Raw genomic sequence first — 27,495 nt, 5'->3', positions numbered from 1 at the left:
AAGAAGCTTCTCTTTTTAAAATGGAAGGATTTGGGGTGGACAAAATGGGTGAAGATGGTCAACAGGTACAAACTTCCAGTTTTAGGTGATGGAGCTGTAATGTACAGCGGGGTGAGTACAGTGAATAATACTGTGTGGTATATTTGAAAACTGCTAAGAACATAGATCTTAAAAGTTCCTATCACAAGAAAAAAAATTACTATGTATGGTGATGGATATTAGACTAGTTGTGATCATTTCTTAATGGGTACAAATAGTAAATCATTATGTTGTGCACCTGAAACTAATATAATGTCATATGTCAATTATATCTCGTGTATACATATATGTATATATATATGAAAAGAGCATGAGTCATTAAAACCGGCATTCAAAGCTGAATTACTCCATGTGCATAGTCATTTGACTTTTCTCAGAATATCAAGGATTAAGGGAACTAGGAAGAATGGAGAAGATAATTTTAATTCGTGGAGAACTTGGTTTGAGAGGAAGCGAGCAGTAGAGGATTCTAAGAGATGAGGTATGGGCACAAGCAAACAGTAGGAAGGACTCGCACTGTTAACTTTTATCCCTGGGCTCTAGTGAGGACCCCACGTAGTCTTTTGACAAATCTGGCAGTCATTACAAACTGCCAATGCCTGCACATCCCGTAGCATGACACAGTTGTAAAATAAGTACATCCTTGAGATCTGACCCAAGAAGGTGCTAGTCTTTTCTGTAAAGATGGAACAGTCAATTGTTAGAACTGTGTCATCTAACAGGCAAGTGACATTTAATATTATTTTAGAAGGCAGATCCTTACCTCTTAGCTAACCTAATTATCTGTCTAGGTATTATGAAACAGTTACACATGACCCTAAAAATTCCACTTAAACATTTTACTTTAAAATCAACGTGGAAAACAGAACTCAATAATGAAAGCTACTGAATAACGCAACTGTCCCAGCTCCTCTGAACTGCACAGAAGTGTTACTGAATTGTTACAGTCAGAATTATCACTATTTTTACCTGTTATCTTTCCCTGGATACATCTGAGTATATTCAACTCTGTATTTTTTGGCAAAAAGCATGAAGGCATTCATTGGTCTTTTGCACTTGTTAGGAGAAGTGGCACTCACAGTCCCTGAGCTGTGGGTTTTGACAGCTTTAGCATACAAAGAACTGGAAGAGAGCTGTGAGGATCCCGGGGAGCCACAGTTTTTACTGAATCCAGATCTTTCAAAGTCTTGACCTCCAGGTCCTCCACAAGACAAAGATGCACGACGCTGACGAGCCATACTACTTAACACATAGACTGCAGAGGAATCCATGGGCGTGAAGTCGTAGCTGTAAATAAATATATAAATTCATTAACAGGATTTTAATTCAGTATAGTTACCTGATTTGTGAAAACAGGATTTAAAAAAAAAAGACCCTTAAGATCTGATTGGAAATTTCAATGTATTTTACCTTAAATAATGTTACCAACACTACTTTAGCAACTTCACCATTGATAGTTGCTTGTAAGATGAAAGCTTATGTATGCATTTACTAAATTTATTTTTTTAATCTTAATACAAAATGTTTTTATAAAAGACTTCCAAGCCTCCCCACTTCAAAGGAATCTGTTACAATCCACATACTTTATTCATAGCAAACACCTTCTTCAGATCCCATACAACTCATTCCTACTTTAGATTCATTTTTTGACAAATTTGATAATCTAATTTGTTGACCTCTAGAAGCCTGAAACTACAAAATTAAAACAGAGTAGCAAGCGTATACCAGGGCTAAGGACTAACTACTACAGAAGACAAGATGTTGGGTAAGGACAGACAGAAGTGGTTAAATGTAGCTAAAGAAACTTTAAATGCACAGCAGCCTGGGTCATCTGTTTACAATGACATGTGAATACAGTCATACATGCATTAGTCTCCCCTCAAGGCTATCCATATATTATAACATAGCCTAATAACTTAAAACCCCACATTGATCAGGAAAGGCCACATTTTGCTAGGTATGTTCAGTTTATATAGGTATATAAGCTTTCCGTATCATCTCCTTTTCTCAACAAGCTTGCGTGGCGATTATCATTATCCTCTCTTTATATGAAGAAACAAGCTAAAAAAGTATTGTTCACCCAAGGCCTCACAGCTACTAGCTCTCAACCCAGATCTGTTTGTCCAGCTCCAAAGCCCCAGGTTTCCTCATGAGTACTGTGGTACTCTGCACTGCTGTTGGCAAACCTCAAGGTGAATAACCATCAGGTTAATTGAAAACATCATCTGAAAATTAGAAATAACGTAGACCACAGCCTAAAAATATACCTGTCAAGAGAATTCTCTTCCAACTCTGTTAACTTCTACTGCTTACACTGGTAATCTCAGCAGAAAATCTTTTACTTCACCCCAACTCCTCTTTCTCTCCCTGAAACAGAGATTCTGGCAGTCCATCAACAGGTTGATAATAGCTACAGGAATAGTATCCGCCTACAGGTGAAGCAATGTGCGATTATGAATGATTCTGACAAAGGGAGAGCTACCTGAGTGAGCTGCACGCCATTCACTGCACACAGTAAAAATGACTTTTACCAATTATCAACCACACAACATCTGCTTTTTTAAAGGTATTACATGAAATAAGTGTACTTACAAGTATGACTCCAAAATCATCCAATAAATGCTTAGCAATCAGTATTATGCCAGAGAAATAATTTTTGCTATCTTAAGCCCCTCTCATATGTAATTTAGAAAAATAGCAAAGTTAAGCATTTGTAAATGAACCTGACACAAAATTATTATAATAATTATTATAATTTGAAATACCGAAAGATTTAAAAATAGGGTAAGCTAATTGCCTACTGAAATTTGAAAACTCCACCATCTAGTGGTACAAATATAACCGTCATCCATTTCCATTATGGATACGATTTAAAGTAGCTTGAAATATTCAATCACAGAATTCAGATTTTTGACATGACTACAGCATTATATTACATAAAATATCTTTTTAAAAGAGCCTAATTTTTTGCTATACTGAGCATTCGCTCTCTTTGCTGTCTGTTCCTAAAATGTGCCTTAGTTCACCTCACTCTTTTTCTACGTGCCATTCCTCGAGCTTAGGATGCCCCTTTCCACCGTCATTGTCTATTGCTCTTAAAGAAAAAGTACAATAGTATAGTGTCTATTAACTGAATCAGAAATATTAACTCACTTAACCCTCCCTTCGATATGATCCTCATTTTACAGCTTTTTTCTTTGTTTTGAAGACCATGGAAAAATCAACTTACCCCAGTTTCCGCAGCAAAGCTATCACAGAGCCCGGCTGTGAATCCAGGTAGTCCGCTGCAGAGCTGTGTTGTTAACCAGGCTACACTGCCTCCCAACTAGCACCTACACACGGTACACACGGCCTCATCCATTCCCTTCTCTAGGCTGGAAGCAAAGAGGCAGGCCTATGTCTTAACTGATCTTCAATCCCCAGTGCCAGCACGTACTAGGCTCTCAAAATGACTGACAACTGACCGAGAGGGTAAAATAAATCACTCTGGAGAACGTACTAATATAAAATTTTAATTGGGCTCATAGCCCGTCTCTGCCACTTACTAATGGTATGAGCTTGGGCAGGTAACCCTCTAGCCTCAGTTTACTTAGCTCTGAAATGAAGATAATATTTGCTATGCAGTGTTGCACAGCTGGCAGAGCAGACTGTATAAAACACTTAAGGCAGAGGTGAGCACACAGCAGGTACTCAACTGGGGTATCAATTATTATTGGAGAAGTAGTCTAGATTGGTAAAGTGACTGTCCTAAACCTGCCTGATGCCTAGAAGATTGGCCTCAATACCCAATGTCTCAAGTGGGCTTCTTCAACTCAAGCTCTCTCACCTGGAAGCTTCCTTTCTACAATAGAGCCACCTACTGTGTTTAAGAGCTCATCCATCAGTTTATTGCTGACTACTTCTGGTCCTCAGCAAGCTAACATCTACTCCAGTGCCCTTCCTAGACCAGCATGACCCAAGAGCACCTACTGTGTGCCAGCTGGATACTATAATTTCTAGTCCTCACGACAAGGAGTAGAGTTAGGCAGGTGTTATCCCCTCCATTTTACAGTTAAAACACTGAGGCTTGCATTTGCAGCAACATGGATGGGCCTAGAGATTATCGTACTAAGCAAAGTAAGTCAAAAAGACAACCATATGATCTAAAATATGACAGGGAATTCCCTGGTGGTCCAGTGGTTAGGACTCCGTGATTTCACTACCAAGGGCCTGAGTTCAATCCCTGATCAGGGAACTAAGATCCTGCAAGCCACGTGATGCAGCCAAAATAAATAAATAAATAAAAAATAATACTAAAATAAGATAAAATATGACACAAATGAACGTATCTATGAAACAGAAACAGACTCAAAGACACAGAGAACAGACCTGTGGTTGCCAGGGAAGAGGAAGAGTGGGGGAGGGAGTGAGTGGCAGTGTGGGATGAGCAGATGCAAACTACTGATGATATACACAGGATGGATAGACACAAGGTCCTATTGTACAGCACAGAGAACTATATTTAATAACCTGTGATAAACCATAATGGAAGAGAATATGAAAAAGAATATATGTATAATAAAAATTTTTAAATAACAAGGAAACAATATTTCTAATATCACTAAAGTTCTACATTTGTCACCCCCAGAGGTAACCATTCTCCTGAACTGTTAATCATTCCCTCAATTTCCCAACAATTTTATTATAAAACTCATTCATAAACACGATAGAAACTATAGTGACATTAATTGTGTTAAAATAGCAATTATATTAACATGTTACATAATGTTTCATTGTGCAGAAATGAATTAACGTTGCAGGCTTGCTGTCCTTTCAAAGGGTTACTTACAGGCTGGCCCTTGACTAGCATCTGGAACTTGGATTTCGGGAGGGTTCCCATCATACCCACAACTGATAAGAGTGGCTCACTGTTCCTAAACTGTATGTACAAAAAATACGGTTTACCCTAAACACCTGCTTTCCTTTTGGAAGCTTTTGGTATATGCCAGGCAGAGGCAGCCTATGCAACCAGCTCCCAATAAAACCCCTGGTGCTGCGTGCCTAATACGCCTCCCGGTAGATAATGACTCACACGTGTTGTAGCTCACTGCTGGGGGAAATAAGCTTGTCCTGTGTGACTCCACGGGGAGAGGACTCACTGGGAGCCTGGCTTCCCCCGACTTAAGCCCACGTCTTTCCTGTTCACGACTTTGCTTCATATCTTTTCAGTGTAAGATATCATAGCTGTGCATATGACTAAGTACTAAATCCTGTGAGCCCTCCCAGTAAGTCACTGAACCTGGGGGTGACCTTGAGGATCCCTGGCGTAACTGTATAATGTGTATTTTACATACTATAGAAAGATTATGTAAATGTAATTAGATTTTTAATTTTATTAGATATATTTCCAAAGAACATCTGATTCCAGACTAATTTTTACTTAACATTTCTAAAGATCCATGTTTTAAAATGTATGGCTACGGTTCATTCAACTTCAACTGACAAAAAGAATTCTACTGTATGATTCTATCACACTATATGCATTCAGTCTCCAGTGAATGAGTACTGATACTGTTTCCACGTCATAAGCAACACACAGCTTGAACTTTACACATCGCCTAGTGCATGTCTACAAGCATTTACTTCTCTATGGTGTACATACAGAGGAATGGAACTGCTGATATTCACTGGTAGACAATAAAGCCAAAGTATCTTCCAAAATTTTTTTATCCATTTACACTCTCACCAAACATTAGAGGTATCATGGATCTAAATCCTAAGAATACTCTGAGTACTGGACCTTAACAATGTCTTGTTTTTCAAAAAAGACTGTATAAAAGAGAGTCAAACAGCATTTAGATTGCAATCTTGCAGATGTTTGTTGAGCATATAGCCTGTGCCAGGCCCTGTGCTGGTTGATTTTTAAAAATGTTTTTTAAAAATAGTCTCACTTGGGCTTCCCTGGTGGCGCAGTGGTTGAGAGTCCGCCTGCCGATGCAGGCGACACGGGTTCGTGCCCCGGTCCGGGAAGATCCCACATGCCGCGGAGCGGCTGGGCCCGTGAGCCATGGCCACTGAGCCTGCGCTCCGCAACGGGGAGAGGCCACAACAGTGAGAGGCCCGCGTACCGCAAAAAAAAAAAAAAAAAAAAGTCTCACTTATGCTTTCAAAATAAAAAAACATATTAACCTTTTATTTTATTATATTAAACTGAATTTATTTAAAATCTTCAGGCCAGCAGAAATTCTTGAAAATTCTCTACTTAAAGGCCTATGGATTTGATAATTATCTTAAAGAATGGGTCTTGGGGCTTCCCTGGGCGCAGTGGTTAAGAATCCGCCTACCAATACAGGGGACACGGGTTTGAGTCCTGGTCCGGGAAGATCCCACATGCCGTGGAGCAACTAAGCCCGTGCGCCACAACTACTGAGCCTGCGCTCTAGAGCCTGGGAGCTACAACTACTGAGCCCGTGTGCTACAACTACTGAAGGCTGCATGCCTAGAGCCCATGCTCCACAAGAGAAGCCACTGCAATGAGAAGCCCGCGCACCGCAATGAAGAGTAGCCCCTGCTCGCTGCAACTAGAGAATGCCCATGCACAGCAACAAAGACCCAACGCAGCCAAAACTAAATAAATAAAAGCTAACTTTTTTTCAAAAAAAAGAAAGAATGGGTCTTAAAATCCCAGATATCATATACTTTCCCTGGGTTCCTTCTGGGAGGAGGGTGACCAACTGCCCCTATTTTCCCAGGACTGAAGGGTTTCCAGTGGTGCAGGACTTTCAGTGCTAAAACCAGAAAAGTTCTGCACAACTTCAGACAGTTGGTCAACTTTCTTGAATGTCAGCACACATGGGTCCTTGTCCTATTCTACCACTTACTAATAGGGTGATCTCAGGAAAAATCACTTTCCTCTTTAAGTCTTTCCAAATGTCAACTTTTTGCTGTTTTTACAATTTTTAATCCATGCAACTAATGCCCTTGGTCAAAATGAATAGTAAACGAAGACACAGTTAAGAAAAAGAAAGATACAATTAACAGACTTATGGTCTGGTTCAAAACAACTGGCCAAATTTAGCAAATTTTTCTTTTCTTAACTATCAAAGATGATCTATTTAATTCCTAGACATATAATGTGGTATTTCCTAATCTTAAATGTTTTATGAAGTCACTTTTCCTACATGACTACTCCATGTAAAAGTCTTTTTTTTTTTTTTGAAGTATAGTTGATTTACAATATTGTGTTAGTTACAAGTATATAGTAAGGTGATCAGTTATATACATATATTTTTTCAGATTAATTTCCATTATAGTTTATTACAAGATAGTGAATGTATTTCCCTGTGCTGTACAGTAAATCCTTATTACTTTTGTATTTTATGTATAGTAGTAGTTTGTATCTGTTAATCCTAATTTATCACTGTCTCCCCTCCTTTTACCCTTTGGTAACCAAAAGTTTGTTTTATATGTCTGTGAGTCTGTTTCTGCTTTGTATATAGATTTATTTGTATTCTTTTTTAGATTTCACATATAAGTGATATCATATAGTATTTGTCTTTCTCTTTGTCTGACTTATTTCACTAAGTATAATATTCTCTAGGTCCATCCATCTTGCTGCAAATGGCAATATTTCATTTTTCTTATGGCTGAGTAATATTCCTTTGTATATATACCACATCTTCTAAAACCAGTCGTCTGTTGATGGGCACTTGGAATGTTTAAGTGTCTTGGTTGTTATAAATAGTCCTGTTATGAACATTAGGGTGCATGTATCTTTTCTCTGGTATACAGCAAAGCGATTCACTTATATATATATATATATATATATATATATATATATTTAATATACATATTCTTTTTCAGATTCCTGTCCTTTATAGTTTATTACATACTACCCTGTACTATACAGCAGAACCTTGTTGTTTATCTATTATATATATAGTAATTTATATATTAGTATCTGTTAATCCCAAACTCCTAATTTATCCCTCCCTACCCCCCCTTTCCCCTTAGGTAACTATAAGTTTGTTTTCTATTTCTGTGAGTCTAATTCTGTTTTGTAAATAAGTTCATTTGCATCATTTTTTAGATTCCACATATAAGTGATGATATATGCTATCTGTCTTTCTCTGACTCACTCCACTTAGTATGATAATGTCTAGGTCCATCCATGTTGCTGCAAATGGCATTATTTCATTCTTTGTAAAACTCCTCGAGGGACTTCCCTGGTGGTGCAGTGGTTAAGAATCTGCCTGCCAATGCAGGGGACACAGGTTTGAGCCCTGGTCTGGGAAGATCTCACATGCCGAGGAGCAACTAAGCCCGTGCGCCACTACTACTGAACCTGCGCTCTAGAGCCTGCGAGCCACAACTACTGAACCTGCGTGCCACAACTACTGAGCCTGCAAGCCACAACTACTGAGCCTGCAAGCCACAACTACTGAGCCCACGCACCTACAGCCCATGCTCCGCAACAAGAGAAGCCACCACAATGAGAAGCCCATGCACCACAAGGAAGGGTAGCCCCTGCTCGCCACAACGAGAGAAAGTCCGCATGCAGCAACGAAGACCCAACTCAGCCAAAAATAAATAAATTAATAATAATTTAAAAACTCGAACTATATTATTTTACTTTAATTATCAAGTATCTTTTCATTTATTCATATACAATTGACCCTTGAACACTGTGGGTTTGAACTGCATGGGTCCACTTACACATGGATTTTTTTTCAATAGTAAATACTACTCAGTCCATGGTTGGTTGAATCTGCCTACACAAAGGGCTGGCTGTAAGTTATATGTGGATTTTCGACTGTGTAGAGGAGTCAGTGCCCCTAACCCCTGTGTTGTTCAAGGGTCAACTGTACGTCCCTCTTCTAAGTAGTCCTTTTATAATTCTCAGATCTTTAAAGGTTTAACCTCCTAAACAGCAATCATTAGGGAGATTAAGAGTAAACTTTAATTTTTTTTTCAGAGAGAGAAAAAAAGGAATTCAATATTACCTTTTAAATGTATCAAAAACACCTGAATCATCAAAATTAATGGCATCGGGGTGTCCAGGAGGTAGACATACATCACCAACATGAATTTCACAACATGGAATGCCATGCTGTACCACAGTCAAGCTTGGATAAAATGATGACCAACCTAAAGTTAAAGCAAACTATTGTTACATAAAGGATGGAGATTGACAGAAAGCATCCAAATTATTTATTATATGATAACTATGTCACTTCTGAGTCTTAAAAAAAGTATGTCATAGATTTATAACACAAGTCATATATCTTTGCCACAAAGCAAATCCAAGTGTTTTATTTAAACAATGCAAAAGCGCTCCAAAACTAGTTTAACTCAGCATTTTACTAATATATCAAATTCTATCAATCAGCACTTCCATTGACCTACAAGATAGTAAATGATAAATGATGATGGAGACCATGAAATAGTCTCTGCATCATTACGTTTGACAGTGTTAATGTGATTCAGGTGTAAAGCATATTTGGCCTCAACCAAAATTCAATTACCAGAATACTCCATTCCCCAAACTATATCAAAACAACAGAGAGCTTATTATAGTATGCTACATGAATCTACAAGTTCATACCCACAGGAAGTAGAGCTCCACCTGACTACTGCTAAGACATTTAAACATCATTAGGTATTATTATAAGGCATTTCCTATGGTAGTTTTATTTAGTTTGAAAGAAGTTTTCCCTTCAAAACGTTTTTTCTTAATCATCAAATAATTATGCCACAAGACATAAGTATAGATTTAAGAAGCTTTCTTTAAAAAGTTACTACAAAATGAAAATTGAAACCCTACCTTTATTTTTAACATAGAAAGGGTGGTCCAGTTTACACTCTACAGTAAGTAAACCATCTTCGACTGTACCAGGATCAAAAGTCAACTTCAGTACAGACTCGCCAAATGATATACTTTCTTCATGTGATAACAACTTTAGACCATCAGAACCATAGCCCTGGAAATACATGCATAGAGTAAATAAACTGGCAATGTTCAACTCAACATGGAGTGAAGTTCCTATTATGTGTAAGACTTTGTGGAAAAGGTAAAAATAAACAAGACAGGATCCTTCCCATTAAGGAGCTTTCAACCCAGTAGCGAAGAAAGGCAGATATTACTACAATATAAAGCTGACTGGAATAAGTGCTTCAATCCAAGTACAAATAATGCTAATGGAGTTTAATAAAGGGAGATATTAACTCCAAGAGAAAAAGATTGGGGGGGCTTTCAATTCCCATTTGAACTGGAATCTAAAAGGAGAATGCAATTGAAAAAGGTACAAGAACCTGCCTTACACCAGGAATAGTTGTGACTAATAACTTCTTTGGAGAGTGCTGAGTATCTGCTAAAAATACAAGATTAGTTCAGAGTTGGGGCAAACAAGACTGCAAAGGAGGGCCCCGTTAGTAAGTAAGTAAGTAAAGGGATCTTAAAGACAGGCAAAATGCTTAAACTTTCCTTTGAGAAGGTACTGGGAAGTCAATGAAAATATTTTTATTAATATAATTGTTGATTTTAAGATGATGACAAAGGCTACAGATAAAAGGTACCTCTAGTATTCAATTTATTTGAAGATATAACGAGAGAACCCCATTACAGTCTTGAACTGACAAGTGCAGTGGTGGTAGAACTGGGCTGAATTTAAATTCAATCACTATTTATTGAGCACTTAGTACATGCCAGGTGCTAGCCTCTGAAAACACATGATCCCTACCCTTAAATTCACAGAAAAACAAAGGAGACAGACATGCCAACAGCTAGCTACAGTGTCCAGTCAAAGTAACTAATGAAAGAAAAGGATAAATGTAAAAAATCTTTAAGGAAACAGAATGGATCAACTGAATACAAAGAGAGGAAACAGTCAACTTCATTCATGTTTTGAATGAAGCAATCAAGAAAAGGTTTTGAGGACTTCCCTGGTGGTCCAGTAGTTATGAATCTGCCTTCCAATGCAGGGGACACGCGTTCGATCCCTGGTCAGGGAACTAAGATCCCACATGCTGCGGGGCAACTAAGCCCGCACGCTCTGGAGCCCACACGCCATAACTAGAGAGAAGCCCGCGCGATGCAACGAAGAGCCCACGTGCTGCAACACAGCCAAATAAATACATAAATATTAAAAAAAAAAAAAAGAAAGAAAGAAAGGTCTTGAATCTGACAATCAAGAAAGGGTAGTAATACTCTTAAAAGGGGAAAAATGGACCTGGATGGGGAAGAAAAAGGTGAATCCAGTGTTGGCTATACTAGTAACTAGATTACAGAATTTTCTAATTCTTAGAGTTATAAGAATTTAAAGCTAATCCCAGTTCTGTCTTACAGATCAGGAAGGCAATACCCAGTGGGGTTGATAGACTGCCCAAGGGCAGTCATACAAATAGCTGCTGGCAGAGCCAGAAAGACCCCAGCTTTCCTGACTCCAAGAAAGACCAAAGCAGTTTCCACAGACCACCAAGGAGCTGCTGTCGACATTATCATCAGAGAAAAAGTGGTGAAGAGAGTGAGGAAGGGTAGAACCTTATTAACATTCAACATCATGGGCAGACAAGCCACCAGTCCAAACAGACAAGACATCAGAAGGAGAAGCAGGGCACTGCCATGCTACGCAAGTCAAGGGTAGACAATCCACTATGTCAAACACTGCAAAAATGTCAAAAAGAACAAGCAGAAGTCTCTTTAGCAATCAAAATAAAACTAGTAACCTTTGAGATGATTTTAGTAGAGCAGCAGAGGCTGAAGTCGGACTACGGTGAACTTCACTATGTAATGCTTACAGCAAGAAGGGGAGACTGAAGGCCGCCAAGTCAGGACTGCTGTTCTCAAGAGACTCACTAGTAGGGGACAGCAGGCGCAGAACAGGAATTTTACATAAGCACACTTCACATGCCCAATTTCTCTGCCCACAATGGAGATGGAGAAATTGAAGATTTCAAAGATAAAGGTTTCATCCAACATTTATCCTACTGCTTGCTGCCCACTACTGCCTTTGCTTATCGACTTAGAAAACACCAGCATTTTAATGGGTCATTTTAAATGTAACTCAATCAATTCTCACTTATCCATAGGAGAAATAACCACTTTGTAGATTACCTAAGGTAAGGCTTTGGTTTATTTATTCATTTTGTGTTTAATGCCAGTTTAATTTTCCCCAAAATAAAATGTGTACAAAGTGCTAAGAAATACACTCTTGTTTCCATCTAAGAAAGCTTCATTATAAAGGTAAAACCTAAAGTCGCTTCTCCTCTCCATCGGGCTAAGCAACAGAGGAGTCACAGGAGCTCCTCCCAAAATGTCAAATGTCATTTAAACATGGAAGCAAATGGGAGGATACACCTGCAGATTAATAACAAACCTATGTTCCCTTTTGAAAGACTTGTAAAAGTTTTAAGGATTTTAAATCAACCTTGTGAGTGCCCATCTGGAGATCTTCCTCATTATCGCAGCCTTCGGTTCTAGCAAAATCTTCCACATCCTGCCATTCCTTATTGCTTCCCTTATGAAAACACAGTCGTGTGCCTACAGTTTAAGTAAAAAACAAGTATTAGATATGTGACTACTGTGCTTGCTACACAAATAAACTGTAAAGAATTCAAGCATTTTTTACCTTTCAAAAAACAGTGCCAAGCAGTTGAAGGCCAGGAATTGCACCACCCCAAGTCGTCATCATCTGAGAGGGAGGACATGCAGAAAATGCCAGATTCTGACTCACTGCTTGCCTGTGGAAAAAATATTACAAACTTTCTAGGTTTTCTTTTGTAAGATGTATTTTGTTAATCTGTGTCTTCAGACTATCTATCTACCTATCTATCTACCTAGCTACCTACCTATCTACCTACCTACCTAGCTACCTAGCTAGCTGGCTAGCTATGCCGGGTCTTAGCTGTGGCATGCCGGATCTAGCTCCCCGACCAGAGATCGACCCCAGGCTTCCTGCATTGGGAGCACAGTCTTAACCACTGGATAGCCAAGGAAGTCCCAAGACTTTCTTATTAATGGATAACTTAATCATTCTAAACTTAGGGAGAAAAATCACCTTCGAAAACTGAAGTTCTGGGAAGTTTTAGTTAAATGCATGTTCCCACTGGTAACAAACTTTCCTAACAGTTAATAGAGCTGTACATATAACTGAATCCAGATCAGCAGGAGAACAGCGAGAGAGACTATTTCCCATCTGCATGTGCTTCAGAAGAACTGCTTAGAGAGGGAAAGTTCATGTTTTTCAGCTGCTGTACAGATTTCATGAAGTTTAACCTCATGAATAAACTTACCCTTTCATGTCTGACTGGTGTTTGCTCCTTCCAGTGGTGATGAGCGAAGGCTGGCCCGCCCTTAGAAGAGGACACCGGTGGAGGGCGCGCATAGGAATGTAAACTTTTGCTAGTAGCTATGATGTGTACAGGAGATGATCTAAAATAAAGAAACTGTTTTAACCACAAAGCAAAGGTCCTTAAAGTAAAGCTTTCCTTTTGGTGAACTTCATATTCATAACACCAATGTTATTACATATAAGACACCTATGGGAAACACTAATAAAGACATCAGGGTTTCGTCTACAGTATGTCGTCCCTTAACATCTTACCCAAACCCTCTTCACACATTTTAAACACTGTTTTTTTCAGATTAGATAATATACTTTAAATTCCAAACTACTGTTTCATTTACTCATTCACTCATTTTTATATCACTAAGCACATACAAGTGTGCAGTTTCATTCATGAAGGATGATACCCCCTTATGCAGGGCTCCCGATCCCTTTCTCTCTCCTACTGTGATGTGGTCACCAAATCTCGGCCCTCCAAGCTCAACGTGACCAACACGGAACTCTTTATCTACCAACCGCCTGTATCACTGGGCAGATACAGTGAACTACCTGAAGCTAAAATGTTTAAACTTATTATAGTAGAAAACAGCCTATTTGCAAAGCATCTACACATAAAGCCAGCTACTTCTGCACCAGGATCACCTTAAAAAAGTAAGTTACCTCTTGCCCCGCTTTCCTGTCAAAAGTCTCTTTACCAGGCAGTGCTCCCTTCAGAGTACACGGGGCTCCCCAGAACACACTAAGATCCTTCCCCCACAAACATATAAGAGGGGTAACAGTTAGCAGCAAGCCCATAAAGGACGACCAGTAAGGAATACTGACTCAGGAGTCTGGAAAGCAGCAGAAAGGAAAATTTCAGGGTCTAAGAAGTAAATCTGAATTGTCCCAAATCAGGACAATTCTGAGATGCCAACTAAGGATTTGGTCCTTAACAGAAAAATATTTACACGTATCTGTACTAATCCTCTTTCTAAAAAGAGGAGGGACATCTTACTTTCCAATTCTTCCCTTATTCTCTGAGAAATCTGATTAGCCCTCATTTTTTTAAACTTAACATTTTTTATTATACCTTCGCAGAAATCAATTTTTAAATGAGGATCCATATATAAAACTGTACGTTGCTTTCACGTTCATAACACTTCTTAAGTAAAAAGCCCTCAAATTTCCATTCATTTTAGCTTACTCTCCAATCAACTTTGGATTTCAAAATGCAAATAATATTTCATCTTTGCCCAATTTCTTCCTTTTATTACACATTTACATCTTTATGAAGTGTAAGAGGATGGCCAAACTGCTAAAAATTCCTTAAACTCATTCCTGCCTTCGTGACTAGTAAAAGAAAATGGGTTTATCAGTTCTACTGTTTAACCATTTAAAAGACAAATAACAATGTAATGTTCTAAAATGTATATGGCCTAAATGTTCTGTAAAAATTAATATGCTGCATGTGCCTGAATCACTAACACCATGGTCTCTTCATCCCTCTATCTATGCAGGGATAACACAAACTTTACCTGTCCTCAAGCCCTTGGTACTGTACAGTTACAACTTCAGACATCCCAAGTTCAATAACTAACACAGTTTAACACTCTACAAGAAGTCACGAGAACAGCACTGACTGTCAGAAGGCAGGCAAGACGGCAGAGCGTGACTCTTGCTCTTGTTCCCTAGGGAGAAGGGAAGCATAGAAAATGCCGCAGAGAGTAATCTACATCTTTAGGGAGTTACTCCTTTACTTGTTTTTTTTTTTTAACATTAATTTTCTCTGAGGGTTTTACTCAACTTCCCATAACTAAATTATTAATCCTCATGAGCTTACTGTGAAAAATGAAAAGTACTATCTCTAAACTAAAATCGGGGAAAAAAGAAAGTCCAATAGTAAAATCAGGGTTTTTTTTTTTTTTTAATTGTAAAGCAATTTTTCACTTTTTGACTATTAAGATTACAATGAAAACTGGGACAATAAAGGAAGTAATACTTTGAAAGGCAACTTTTCATTCTTGTGGAACTCTTCATGGATTAAACTGAAGTTAATTAAATTGAATTTGCTCTAATCAAAACCAATGACCTTGCTGAATAGAAGAAAAACAGCGTAACTTGCTGGGCTTCACACCTAACAAGTTTATTCTTTAGCAAAGAACTATACTAACTTAGGAACACTACCAAAATTCAGTTATTCCTACATCACCTATTATGGACTCTGGTCTACCCACTCACATGAGTGCAAACCTGGGTATTTCTCTTCCCTACAAACTATCATATTTATCTATGTCTTTTTACATAGCCAATTTTATAATTTGGGGGATAATTAATAAAATATTATCTATTTAGGTATCTCTAGGAATATTAGTTGGAAGCTTCCATAATTTCATAGCACCATTAATTCATTTTCTTAAACTCTGGTCTGGTTATATGAAACAGTGGTTTCTACCAATGGGAGTCTACTTTTGTAAGTTCAACATTTTAATATTAGCAAACATATAAATAACATAAGGCCACATACACTGTGGAAAAAAATAAACCTAGACCAAAAGGAACCAAACTCAAGGTTGATAAAAGTTTAAAATATGTCTATTTTAATTATGATTCCTTAGACATATATAATTTTCATCTAAGTAGATATATATAATAAAAGTATTCTTGGTCTGATGTATTTTTTTGATGACTTTAAACCATTTACAAATATTTTTGACTCTGCTGTTCTCTTATCACTTTTATCTAATTCTCAAAATATGAAACCATGACATTGGGTGAAACAGCTCTTTGATTATTTTAAGACAAAGAGCGTAATTCTAATGGCTTTGGTAAACCACTCATGAGATGGTCAAGATTACTTTTAACTCTAGAAAAAAAAAGCATTTTGTCATGATAAAAGTTTTCAATTAAAATACAGCCAATGTTCCCACCTGTTGTAAAATGAGCACTGCATAAGTGGACTTTGTGGACTGGTGGCGATATTTGCTAATTCTGTTAGCCAATCCACCTCATTTTCACGGTAAGTGTTTTCTGGTATTTCTGAGGTATTTTGGTTCCAAGATGGTCTTGGATATTCTTGATGTGACACATCTGAACTTAGCTGGTAAATGGCAGATTGAGTAGGATCACTCTGAACAGCCTGAAGTTCAGGAAGATCATCTGCAAATAAGCACACTCGAAATCATAAGAAGGAAATTACTAATACAGGGAACAATTCTACAATCACACCTGGAAGAGAGGTCCTCAAATTTAGCTAATTAATTTTGTGAGAGGAAACGTGTAAATTCTAAATGTTTTCTTGAAAGAAAACAAGTTTCAACTGAAAAAAAAAAAAACCTGACATCTTATACATTTAAGGGCCAACAGAGTCTGACAGAAAAGTAAACCTAGCAAATGTAAATGGATTAATGACTTCACTACTCAAACCATGTAACTACCACAACTGTTCACCAACTGTTCTGTTTGTGTTTTCTGACTTTTTCCCCCAGTTTTTTATAGCTCACCTGGGAATAATCCATATACCACTGAGACATTTTTATGTTAACATGTTAGAGGAAAAAGGCGTTTTATGGGTACACAGATGTACTTATTGTTCACACACTTGAACCTGTTCAACAAGATTACTGCAATAAATGAAAACAATTTTCAAAGATGAAACCTAGATCATATTATATATTTTCAGGTACTACTTGTTAGACTTTATCTATGCTAAATTATTTCTTTTTAACGAGAAAGTCTGAACTCAGTAATATTTATTACTTATTTTTTTCCAGAAAGTGTGTTCCCGAAAGGTAGTTCATGACAGACTCTCAGCTACCCAAGAAAGAAAACTAGAAATAGTACCCAAGGACCACTCATGTACATGCCAAGGCTATGAACACTGTAAGATAGACTGAATTCTAAAAAATTGAATTAAAAATTAAAGAAAAAGAAAGGAGGGGAGTAAAAGCATCTTGCAGGCCTTAAAAAAGAAAAACCACCACCAAAACAACCCTCTTTGAAACACATACCTACAAACTCTACAGATCCACTGGGTCTCTTCAATATATGTCAAAAAACTCTTCCAGTCTTGACAGTTCTCCTAAACTGTCACTATAAAAGTACATACTCCTAATTCCTATTCAGGGGAATATCCCAGAATAGCTCACTAAAACAGAAATGTCTTACAAGTACTGATTGAAGACACCTATTCATAAAAGTGACTAGAAGGTATCCCCCCCTTCACACAGCAGCTAAAATATCACACCAACTTAAGACAATTCCACTCTGTAATTCTCATGGTGGTGGAGCCGTTTCCCTTCCCTCACTGCCAACACTGTTCTTTGACTATCTTTATTTACTGTAAAGGGTTCATTTCTGTCTTTCAAGTTACAGAAACTACTTTTAAACTGAAGTCATGAGGGGTGGTACAAGTTTTTGACCCCCTGAGCCCTAGGTTCCTGATTTCCTCCTGAAACCTAAAATGTGACAGTGGAGGAATCAACTACCTGATTGAACTGGGGCTTCTTGCTCAATAGTAACCACTCCTCAATGAATATTCAGGCCCAGCAATCTCTTAGCATTCAAACAGGTTATGTCCCAAGACCTTTAAGATCTCCAAATTCCCAAAGAAGACTCCAGCATATAACCTCCTCTACTTCATCATTTATAAAATGAGGACATTCACATCTCAGGTTTTTGGGAACATCAGAGAGAAATGCATATTAAATGGGAACAAAGCCAAGATGAAAAGGTGGCAGCAAGCCAAGATCACTCTTCACCAGTTCACTGTCTCCAACAGCGAGTGCAAAGCAATACGATTCAAAGTCATACTTCAACAAACCTACACACTTCTACAGGTCATGTATCTTTGGAGTAGCTCAGCAGTAGTGATAATCACAAATGTCAGATCCTCAAATTTCAAGGGTCCACTGTAATTTCCCCATCATACCAAGAAACCAGGTGTGAATAGTGGCCAGCATTATTTGCTGAGCTCACATGGATATTTCAAAAGTAACATCTTTTGAAAAGTCACACAGTAAGGTTTTCATAAGGTGTTCAAAGGCTCATCTTTATCCACAAAGGCAGTTTAGTTTGAAAATTTGTAAATGAGTCTCTATGATAACCATAAATAGCCCCAAGTTAGGCTGGTTTTAAGTAATACTTCACAAGCAATAATAAGAGAACACTGAAAACTTCTGATGTACAAAAACTTGACATATTTTTATCAGTTCAAGGTAGGTGGAAAAGCTAGCTAAACATGAAAATTAATCTGAATCTCAGTGAGATTCCTAAGAACTTCATTTTGTTTACCGAGCTCCATGTGCTCATCACAAGAGTTGTATCCAGGTGAGGATGGCAAATTTTCATTACACCGCAGCAACTCCAATGAGTCATTCATTCCTGAAGCTCTCTTGTCCATTACTAGCAGGAGTTTCTGTACTGCATTAGGCACCTGATTTGTCTTCACTTCCCACACCATGTTATGGTGCTCCGACTTAAAAATAATATAAGAAAAAAATGTCAAGTCATGTGATTTGGAAATAATGTAAGTATAAAATAATGTAAGTATAAAGTCAATCAGAGACATCACAATGTTGTATCTTTAATCACACATTGCTATCTGTATCCCCCTCAAAACCTTTAGACATGGATGACTGAAGGTCTATTCTATTTTGCACATTTTTTGGAAGATTCTATTTTAATTTCTCTAGTATTTATCAACTGTGTTCATTACTTTGTTTTCTCATCTTCTGAAAGTGAACAAGTTTAACGAACTTAAAATTACAGTCTCTAACGAATATTTTTAAAAGTTTCTTGGGACTTCCCCGGCAGTCCAGTGGTTAAGACTCCGGACTTCCACTGCAGCGGTCGCGGGTTCGATCCCTGGCCAGGGAACTAAAATCCCTCAAGCCGCGTGGCAGGGCCAAAACAAAACACAAAAAACAAAACAGACAAAAAAATAAAATAGAAAAGAGTTTCTTAAAATGGCCATATACTATACTTCTTATAAAAATAAAAATGTTTTCTTAATGAGAATTTGGGACCTAACCATACTAAAAAGATACCTGACCTTCTGAATAGGCTACAATTTTTACAAAGATTAATAATATAAAATGTGGTTATACCTTTTACACTCTTGCCTTTGGACGATGATCAAATTTGTTATTTAACATGGGTGACAGAAGCAGCAAGATTTCCTGATTTCTCACCACTCCAAATCTCATTTTTTAGAAGTTCTAATGAGTTAATATGAAATACACAAAAAATTCTAACATATAGTGTTTTTTTTCTCAAAATAAAACAGAATATACTGCTCTTAAAAGCAACGAAAGTCAGGAACTCCCTGGCAGTCAAGTGGTTTGGATATGGCGCTAACTACTACCGGGGTTAGCTGAGGCCCGAGTTCGATCCCTGGTCAGGAAACTAAGATCCCGTGGTGTGACCAAAAAAAAAAAAGTACCATAAAAGTCAGGTACCCTAGCCCAGGTTGATCAAAAAATGCAGTGAAAAGACATTTATACCAGAGCTTTCTAAGCCATGTCATAATCACCAACAAACACTGACAGATTTTTTTCTACAAAGGCTTTTCCAATGAACTTTTAAATCATGAAATGTTATCCTGACTATAAAATATATGACCACTGTGGAAAAAATGAAAACAGCTTTTCTTAAAAAATAAAAGGAATATAATAATTATCTCTCTTTTAAAAAATTTACTTATTATTTATTTATTTATGGCCGCGTTGGGTCTTCGTTGCTGAGCGTGGGCTTTCTCTAGTTGCGGCGAGCGGGCTTCTCAATGCGGTGGCTTCTCTTGCTGCAGAGCACAGGCTCTAGGCACGCAGGCTTCGGTAGTTGTGGCTCACGGACTTAGCTGCTCTGTGGTATGTGGGATCTTCCCGGACCAGGGCTCGAACCCGTGTCCCCTGCATTGGCAGGTAGATTCTTAACCACTGTGCCACCGGGAGAGCCCCTATAATAATTATTTCTAATCCCACCAACCCGAGTTAGATACTGTGACATTTTGATGTACTATCTTACAATCCAATCTCTTTTTCATGCACAGACCTACGTTTTACCTAAATAAAATCATTTATTTTTCTTCATACTTCATATTATATATATTAATAGTTGAGACCTTTTCCTTAACATAAGTTCATAAGCACTTTCCTATGTCATTAATTTTTCAAAGATCTATTTTAAATAGTTAAATAATATACATCATCAGGATGTACCAAAATTTATTTATCCCTCCTATTGCTAAACATATTCCCAGTTTTTCCAATCTTCTAAATAACAGTGAATTTACATTCTTTTTTTTAAGTATTTGCTTATATCTGGTTATTTTAGATTCCCAGAGACAGATTAGTAGTCGGATGGCAATTAAACATCTTCTTAAGGCTTTTGACACATACAGCCAAACTGACCACTGCCTTACTTTATTTCTAATATTTTATTTCAGATGCTTTCTGCCTGTATCCTCAAATATTACCCATTTCTTGGGCACTTAGAGCCTTACACAATACCGACGGTGAGATGTAGTATGGAGTAGTGAAAAGGGAACTGGGGTAGGTGGAAGGAAACAGGTTTGATACCAGCTTAATCACTTACTAAATCTATGAACTAAAGTGACTGAGCTTCAATATCTCCATCTGAAAACAGGGCTAATGACTCCTGCTCTTTTCTTCCTAGAGCAGTTGTGAGGATGAAATGAAACAAAGTGAGTAAAAAAAAAAAAAAATGTAAAATGACTTTAAAAAAAAGTTTTTTATCCCTAGACTGACATAGGGCAATATTATGCATACTATGGGCACTTCATGTTCTAAACAGGATAGTTATTGAAAACAGTTAACAACAGGAGACCAGACAACTAGCTATTCAGCTTTGGTAATTTCCTCCCTGGGAAATCTGACAAGTTATCCAACACATCTCAATAAAAAGTCACAGATCATACCACTACTTTAAGCAAATAACAGTTTATCTAAAAGATGTTTGAAGCATTCCCAACAAATGAACGCTTTTCCAGTAGGGACAAGCTACTATGTAGTGATTAATCACAGTCTTATGATATAATTACAGCAAATCTGCTAGGGTATAACAAAATAATTTCCTACAAAATTGGTGGCTACAAGAGATATGGTAACACAAATCGACTTCTCAAGCGTAAGTAGCCAAATCCTGATTCTGAGCCTCCACCTTCTCGTTGCAAAAGCCAAGCAAACTTAGCTTGATCTGAGATTCTCGACCCTAGTGGCACACAGAACCATGTCTGCTTCAAACCAATGATGCCCAGGCCCCACCTTCCTTCCGAAGCAAGTGGTTTATTTGGTCTGGGGTACAACCCTGGCGCACTGGTTTTTACTTGTTTTCTTTCAAAAGAACCCCTGGTGTGTTGTGAGAACCAGCAGGCTAAAAATGACTGCCACATTCCTTTTTATGTAAATATATGTGTATGTGTATATATATTCATTTATTTAATACATATTATGTACAAGGCACTATACTAGGTGCATCGATGAACAGCTGATCATGAATCTCAAGGAATCTTCACTTTAGTGGAACGATATAAGCAAATGACCATAGTTCTACAAAGCCAGGGCTTGGCTATGAATGGGTAAAAAAGAAGGATGGGAGGCTCCCAATGAGAAACTCACACGAGCAAACTCACACAGTTAGCAAAGGACTGGATGAAATCAGAAGAACATAGAAGCCAGAAGGCAGGATGGCCTTTTGTGTCTCCCGATCATCCATCAATACTAAGGCTGGAAAGGTAGACTGGGATCAGAATTTTCAATCCTAATTTAGGAAAGCTGGTTAGTTGGTTTGTTTTTTGTAGACAAGGATAAGTAAGGACTTTGACAGTAGACTCCTGAGTTCATAGTATATTTGCTAACTTGCCAGCTATGTGCCCTGGACAATTTATTTAAAATCTTTATGACTTGTTTGTAAAATGTAAATAATAAAAGCATCTGTATAGGTTGTTGTAAAAACTCAGTGAACTCATAAATGTCAAAAGCTTACAGTAGTGCCTAACAGAGCAAATTCTCAATGTAGACTGGCCAGTATTATTATTAGCAACTAGCAGACAATGGGAACCACTGCATACTTTTGAACAGAGGTCTAACATGATCAGAACCACATTTTAAACATTTTTTTGAGTCTATTTAAAAAACCATACTGAAACACGGTATGAGTATGCAGGAACATCTATAACAAATATTTAAGGGAGAGTGTATTAAGAGTAGAGTATATTCACATTCCCAATTTCTGTCTGTGCCACTCGCTCCCAGCCTCCTTTGAGAGTTCTCATGAGGGACTTCCCTGGTGGTCCAGTGGTTAAGACTCTGAGCTTCCACTGCAGGGGGCCCGTCAACAGGAAGATCCTGCATGCCCTGCCTTGTGGCCAGAAAGTCCTCATGAAAGAAACGGTAACTGGTAGTATCAGTGCAGACTCCTTGTTTAGTAATGCCCCAAACATGAGAGAAACTAGTTATTCTGTGTAAGTTCTTGGAACAATCAATATTAAGTTTAGATGGCAGATTTTAACCCTTCCCATAGAAAACTTTTCAACATCTTAAGTACGGAGAACACAATTCATCATCCTGACTTAGTGACTCAAACTCCGTATCAACATCTGTACATGCCTCATATACAGATGTGATCGGCCTAAGTCAGCCCAAGTTGCAATTTTAAACTTGAAAAATTTCTCACTTTTCCCCTTTATTATGAAATTCAGAGTTGCGATATTCATGTATACCTGTCCTCAGAGCTCTCCTTACGGGTAGGAAGCAGAGCTGCAGTTCGTTTGTGGTGTCCTCCCCCTCCCTCTGCAGAGCCCTTTCGTTTTCTCATTCTTCCCAGATAGGTTCGCTCTCCGCCTCAGCAGGTCCCGGGTGCCCGGTCACCATTCACTCTGCACTCATATCTCCTTGCAACTTCTAGCATTTCTTCAGCACTCTGTCTTAGTAAGCTACCAACATCTCATCACAATACTCTTTAAATGAAGTTGGAAAAAAACATTTTAGTTTCAAAGCAAGTAACAAAAGGGACCAAATAGGGCTTCCCTGGTGGCACAGTGGTTGGGAGTCCGCCGGCCCATTCAGGGGACGCGGGTTCGTGCCCCGGTCTGGGAGGATCCCACATGCCACGGAGCGGGTGGGCCCGTGAGCCATGGCCGCTGAGCCTGCGCATCCGGAGCCTGTGCTCCACAACGGGAGAGGCCACAGCAGTGAGAGGCCCGCGTACCGCAAAAAAAAAACCAAAAGGGACCAAATAAATATTTGTTGAACTTGAGTTCTATGTGTTTTCACCTCTCATTGCTCAAGACTATCAAAAGTCTGGTCTTGAGATAGTGGAAGTTCTCCTTCTGTAAACCTCCTGTACAGTAAACGGGAGCCTAGACTTCAAGTCAACAGACTTGAAGTTCACCTGCTAGCCAGGTAACCTGGGGCAGGTCGCTTAATCTCAAGGTGCCTCTACTTATCTCACAGGGCTATTGTGAGAATTAAATAAAATACATGAAACCAAAATTCAAGCCCATAGACAAAGGTAAGCTTTTTGTCTCTCAGTTTTCTGTCAAACTATAGTATTGAGGGGAAACAAGGCCTCTGATACCGTAAAGGAACAGCAGAAGAGTCCGTACTCAAAAATAACTCCCCACATACACCAATTTAGATATTCATTATGATAAACAAGCTCCTCTTTCAAATTTCTCCTGGTAGAGCTAACGCTATTGTTCATTCATGCTTTTGTATACCACTCTGGTATTACAGGATTGGACATAGCTCATCTTGTGTTTAGTTAACTCCGTACACGTCAACTCTTCACTAGATCTGTGAATTCTCAAAAAGGAAGAGTAAAATTCTCCAGCAGTTGTACTTTGAAATGTCATGTTCAATATTACAAATTTTTATTTTATTGAGTGGGGATGAGAAGGCCCTACTGCATTTGTTTTGCAAACTTTCAGAAGTAAATATCCACAAAATCTTAGGAAGAGGAGAGGAAGAGATGCCTAAAAATAGCCAAGTCTCACTGAATGAAAAAGAAGGAAATTAGGTTTTACTAAATGTCTATCTACTATGTGCCAAGCATTTCCACATACTTCACTTAACTTTGTATAAACTTCAAAACAGCTCTGAACAAAGTATTACTCTGGATGAGGAAGCACTTCCCTGGAGGTCCAGTGGTTAAGATTCTGCCCTCCCACGGCAGGGGGCACGGGTTTGATACCTGGGTCAGGGAACTAAGATCCCGCATGCCATGCAGCACAGCCAAGAAAAAATATATATATAATAATAATATTCTGGATGAGAAAAGCAGGGCTCTAATGACTGCATGGGACCATTTTCTCTTCAAAAAAAAAAAAAGAAACTGAGAAAAAGGACAAAAGGGATAGACCAACGTAAGTTAGACATCTAATTTCAACTACGTTCAAGTGCCAATTCTTCCCTGACTCCTTATCTTTCCATCCTCATTATGGACATCAAGGAAAGGATCTTCTACATGCCCTCCCTTAATCCTGAAGAACTTCTATATCAAGCTCAAACTGTTTGTGGGGAGAAGGTGAAGAGACAGTAATTTGCAATTACTTTATAACTCTAACATGAGGAATTGAAGTGGTATTTAAAATGGATTACATAATTCCAAGCTAAAATAAGCCTCCATTACAAACTATATTAAACATAACTTTCTACACCAAAAGCAGTTGAAGCCTTAATGTAGTTCTTTTAGAATATTTTCAATGAAACTTCAAACAAAAGATTTCAGAGAAATGTTTCTACAACTCTAGTTTGCCACAGTGCTGAGGTAAAAAAAAAAAAATCCACACCCCAACAGTGGGTGGTATTCTTTCCATAAAATATATTACTGTAGAGCATCACTTACCATCTATATGACTCTGAACAGTTTAACTTGTATGCCTCAGTTTTCTTCTTTCTAAATGGGACCAGCGCCTGTCTACCTTTCATAGTTATTGGAAGTATATAAGACACTACATCACACACCCTTACCTGGTTCCAAAGCATTCTCCTACCAATCAGTCGCCCAGTGCCAAATACGTCTATATAAGCTCTTATTAATTTTGTGCTGACTTGACACAAAATACTGAAATTGATGAAGATAACAGCAAACCCCTAACACACCACTACAAGCTATCCACAAACCTGTTAAAAAGAGTACTGTCAATTCACATAGTACTTAAGATGAGTCACTGTATGAAAAAACCTTTAAATCATATATGAAAGAATTCTTACATGAAAGAAATTTATTTTCCCAAACTTGATTGTAACTGTAAAAAATTTCACATTACGTATGACAACTTGTGGAAGAAGCTTTTCTAAACTACTACCAATAACTTCTAAAAATTTAATCAACTATATTATAGAAGAAAATTATTTTTCTATTTTGTCTACAGAAAATGACAGTGTAAACTATGATATGAAATACCAAAGTAAATGCAGATCAAAATATGAAGGTATATGACTATTACTGATGGGTCAGGCATAAACAAGAATATACAAGAATATCATTGTTAATAAAGAATATCACTTTTCCTCAATTTTTTGATATACAAACGTATTTGTCAGCTTAAAAAAATTTGTTGTGATTTATTTTCTCATTCTAGATAAAAGTTCGCCTTCATACTCAAAAGATAATACATGTAAAATACCTGGCATTGTCTCATTAACATGGTACTAACTTATCATAATTTATGGCAGAAAAAGTACTAATATTTTCATTTCAAACAGAAATACAGCAGACCAGCTAGCAATTCTCCCTCAAGGGCCTTCAAGGTCTAGCAGTTTATTCATTCATAAAGCCCGTTAGCCTTCATCACGGAGCATTTGGATAGTGAGGAAAACGTCCAAAGAAATTAAAATACAGTGGAGGAGACAACTCTTAAAGCGACAGTACCATGTTTGAAGTCTGAGAAGCAAGCACTGTGAAACATGGGAAATCTTGGGAAATCCCGGGAGAGGGTAACTTTTAAAATAACATATGCAGTAGAAGTTTGAGAAGTGAACAAGGGGGAAGAGTTTTCCAGGCTGAAAAAGGTAATGGGGCTTATGAAATTAAATAAAATGGAAACTAGAAAGTGAAATCAAAATTTCATTCTATAAATAATATATTAGTCAAGTTAGAATAAACAAAAACTATTGTTTTAAAGTACTTTGCTATAAAGTGGCTAAACGGCTTCCTCATGTATAAAGTAGCTCAAAAACTTAATGAGTGTATTTAATTCTTTGAATATAATTCAAATTTCCTTAAAACTTTGTCAATAATTACCTACTCAGCAAGAACTAAGTAGTTTAATCATGGAAACTCAACAGTTGACCCTAACACTCTCGTTAGCAAGCTAAAGCAGAAAATATCAAAAACAATAACAAAAAGGAACGACGGAAAGAACTAGAAGTACATCACAAATGTAGATCATTATCAATAGTTAAACAATAGAAAAGTATTTACAAATGTTAAAATTATTTTAATTCTCAAAAGGTAACTTTAATTTCAAGACCACTGCTGGGAATCACCTGTTATTGCTAGTTAGAGGGAAATAAATCTAAAGCACTTAGTCTAAATTGTTGGTAGGACGCCAACACTTTGTAGTATATACACAACTCCCTTTTACCCTCCTCCCTTCTTAGCATCACTGGCTCCCAGAGCTAAAGAGTCTTTGAGTATCTCCCTGCAGCCACAGCTCCTTTTACAAAAGATTCTTGCTGAAAACTCCTAAAGAATGAACTCTAGATGGTGTAGAACGCACCGCGGAAAGTGAAATCCCCTAGACTGCGTGTAGCGTTAGAAGAAGCTACAAAAACCGGGCCCCGACTGTCGATTTCGCCGGGATTATTTGTTTTGTTTTAATCTGCCTGGGGCAGCAGTATAGGTTGGAAGGCGGAGACTGGAATCGCCTGCCAAGCCTCGCTCTCGGTCACACAGAGGCAGTGCCTCCCGGTTCACGCCAAGTCCATCCCCCACCCTCTTTCGCCATTCATCGCGTTCCCCTCCCCTCCCCCCATCATGTGACCGCAGCCTGGACTCCAGGCTTGTTTTTCCCCTCAGCTCAGCCCCACCGCGCAGGCGCCAAGGAGCCCATTCATTCGAACTGCGTAACAATGAGCCCCAGGGCCCAGCGGCTCCGCGAGCTTCCCAGCTCGACCCGAGCCCCTCTCGGCCC

The 27,495-nt window shown here is 38.1% G+C and overlaps 1 protein-coding gene across 2 annotated transcripts in view; it reads right to left on the bottom strand.

Moving 5' to 3' along the window:
• The window catches only part of HBP1 (HMG-box transcription factor 1), a 31,225-nt gene that overhangs the window by 3,413 nt on the left and 317 nt on the right, over nucleotides 1-27,495 (bottom strand). Inside the window, exons 1-9 of one of the 2 annotated variants that reach the window (XM_024761108.1) lie at nucleotides 23,077-23,294; nucleotides 18,630-18,813; nucleotides 16,268-16,496; nucleotides 13,309-13,447; nucleotides 12,645-12,756; nucleotides 12,444-12,556; nucleotides 9,842-9,998; nucleotides 9,021-9,165; nucleotides 1,009-1,326 (exon numbers count right to left, since the gene is read on the bottom strand). In XM_024761108.1, the coding sequence (XP_024616876.1) occupies nucleotides 1,009-1,326; nucleotides 9,021-9,165; nucleotides 9,842-9,998; nucleotides 12,444-12,556; nucleotides 12,645-12,756; nucleotides 13,309-13,447; nucleotides 16,268-16,496; nucleotides 18,630-18,798 (1,382 nt within the window). In that variant the 5' untranslated portion in view covers nucleotides 18,799-18,813; nucleotides 23,077-23,294. Of the gene's footprint in view, nucleotides 1-1,008; nucleotides 1,327-9,020; nucleotides 9,166-9,841; nucleotides 9,999-12,443; nucleotides 12,557-12,644; nucleotides 12,757-13,308; nucleotides 13,448-16,267; nucleotides 16,497-18,629; nucleotides 18,814-23,076; nucleotides 23,295-27,495 lie in introns of those variants that run through there. The other variant, XM_024761098.1, reaches the window with a different exon arrangement.

The sequence above is a fragment of the Neophocaena asiaeorientalis genome, unplaced genomic scaffold (assembly GCF_003031525.2).
Source record: "Neophocaena asiaeorientalis asiaeorientalis breed wild unplaced genomic scaffold, Neophocaena_asiaeorientalis_V1.1 scaffold508, whole genome shotgun sequence".
NCBI lineage: Eukaryota > Metazoa > Chordata > Mammalia > Artiodactyla > Phocoenidae > Neophocaena > Neophocaena asiaeorientalis.
This window is presented reverse-complemented; position numbering and strand designations above follow the sequence as displayed.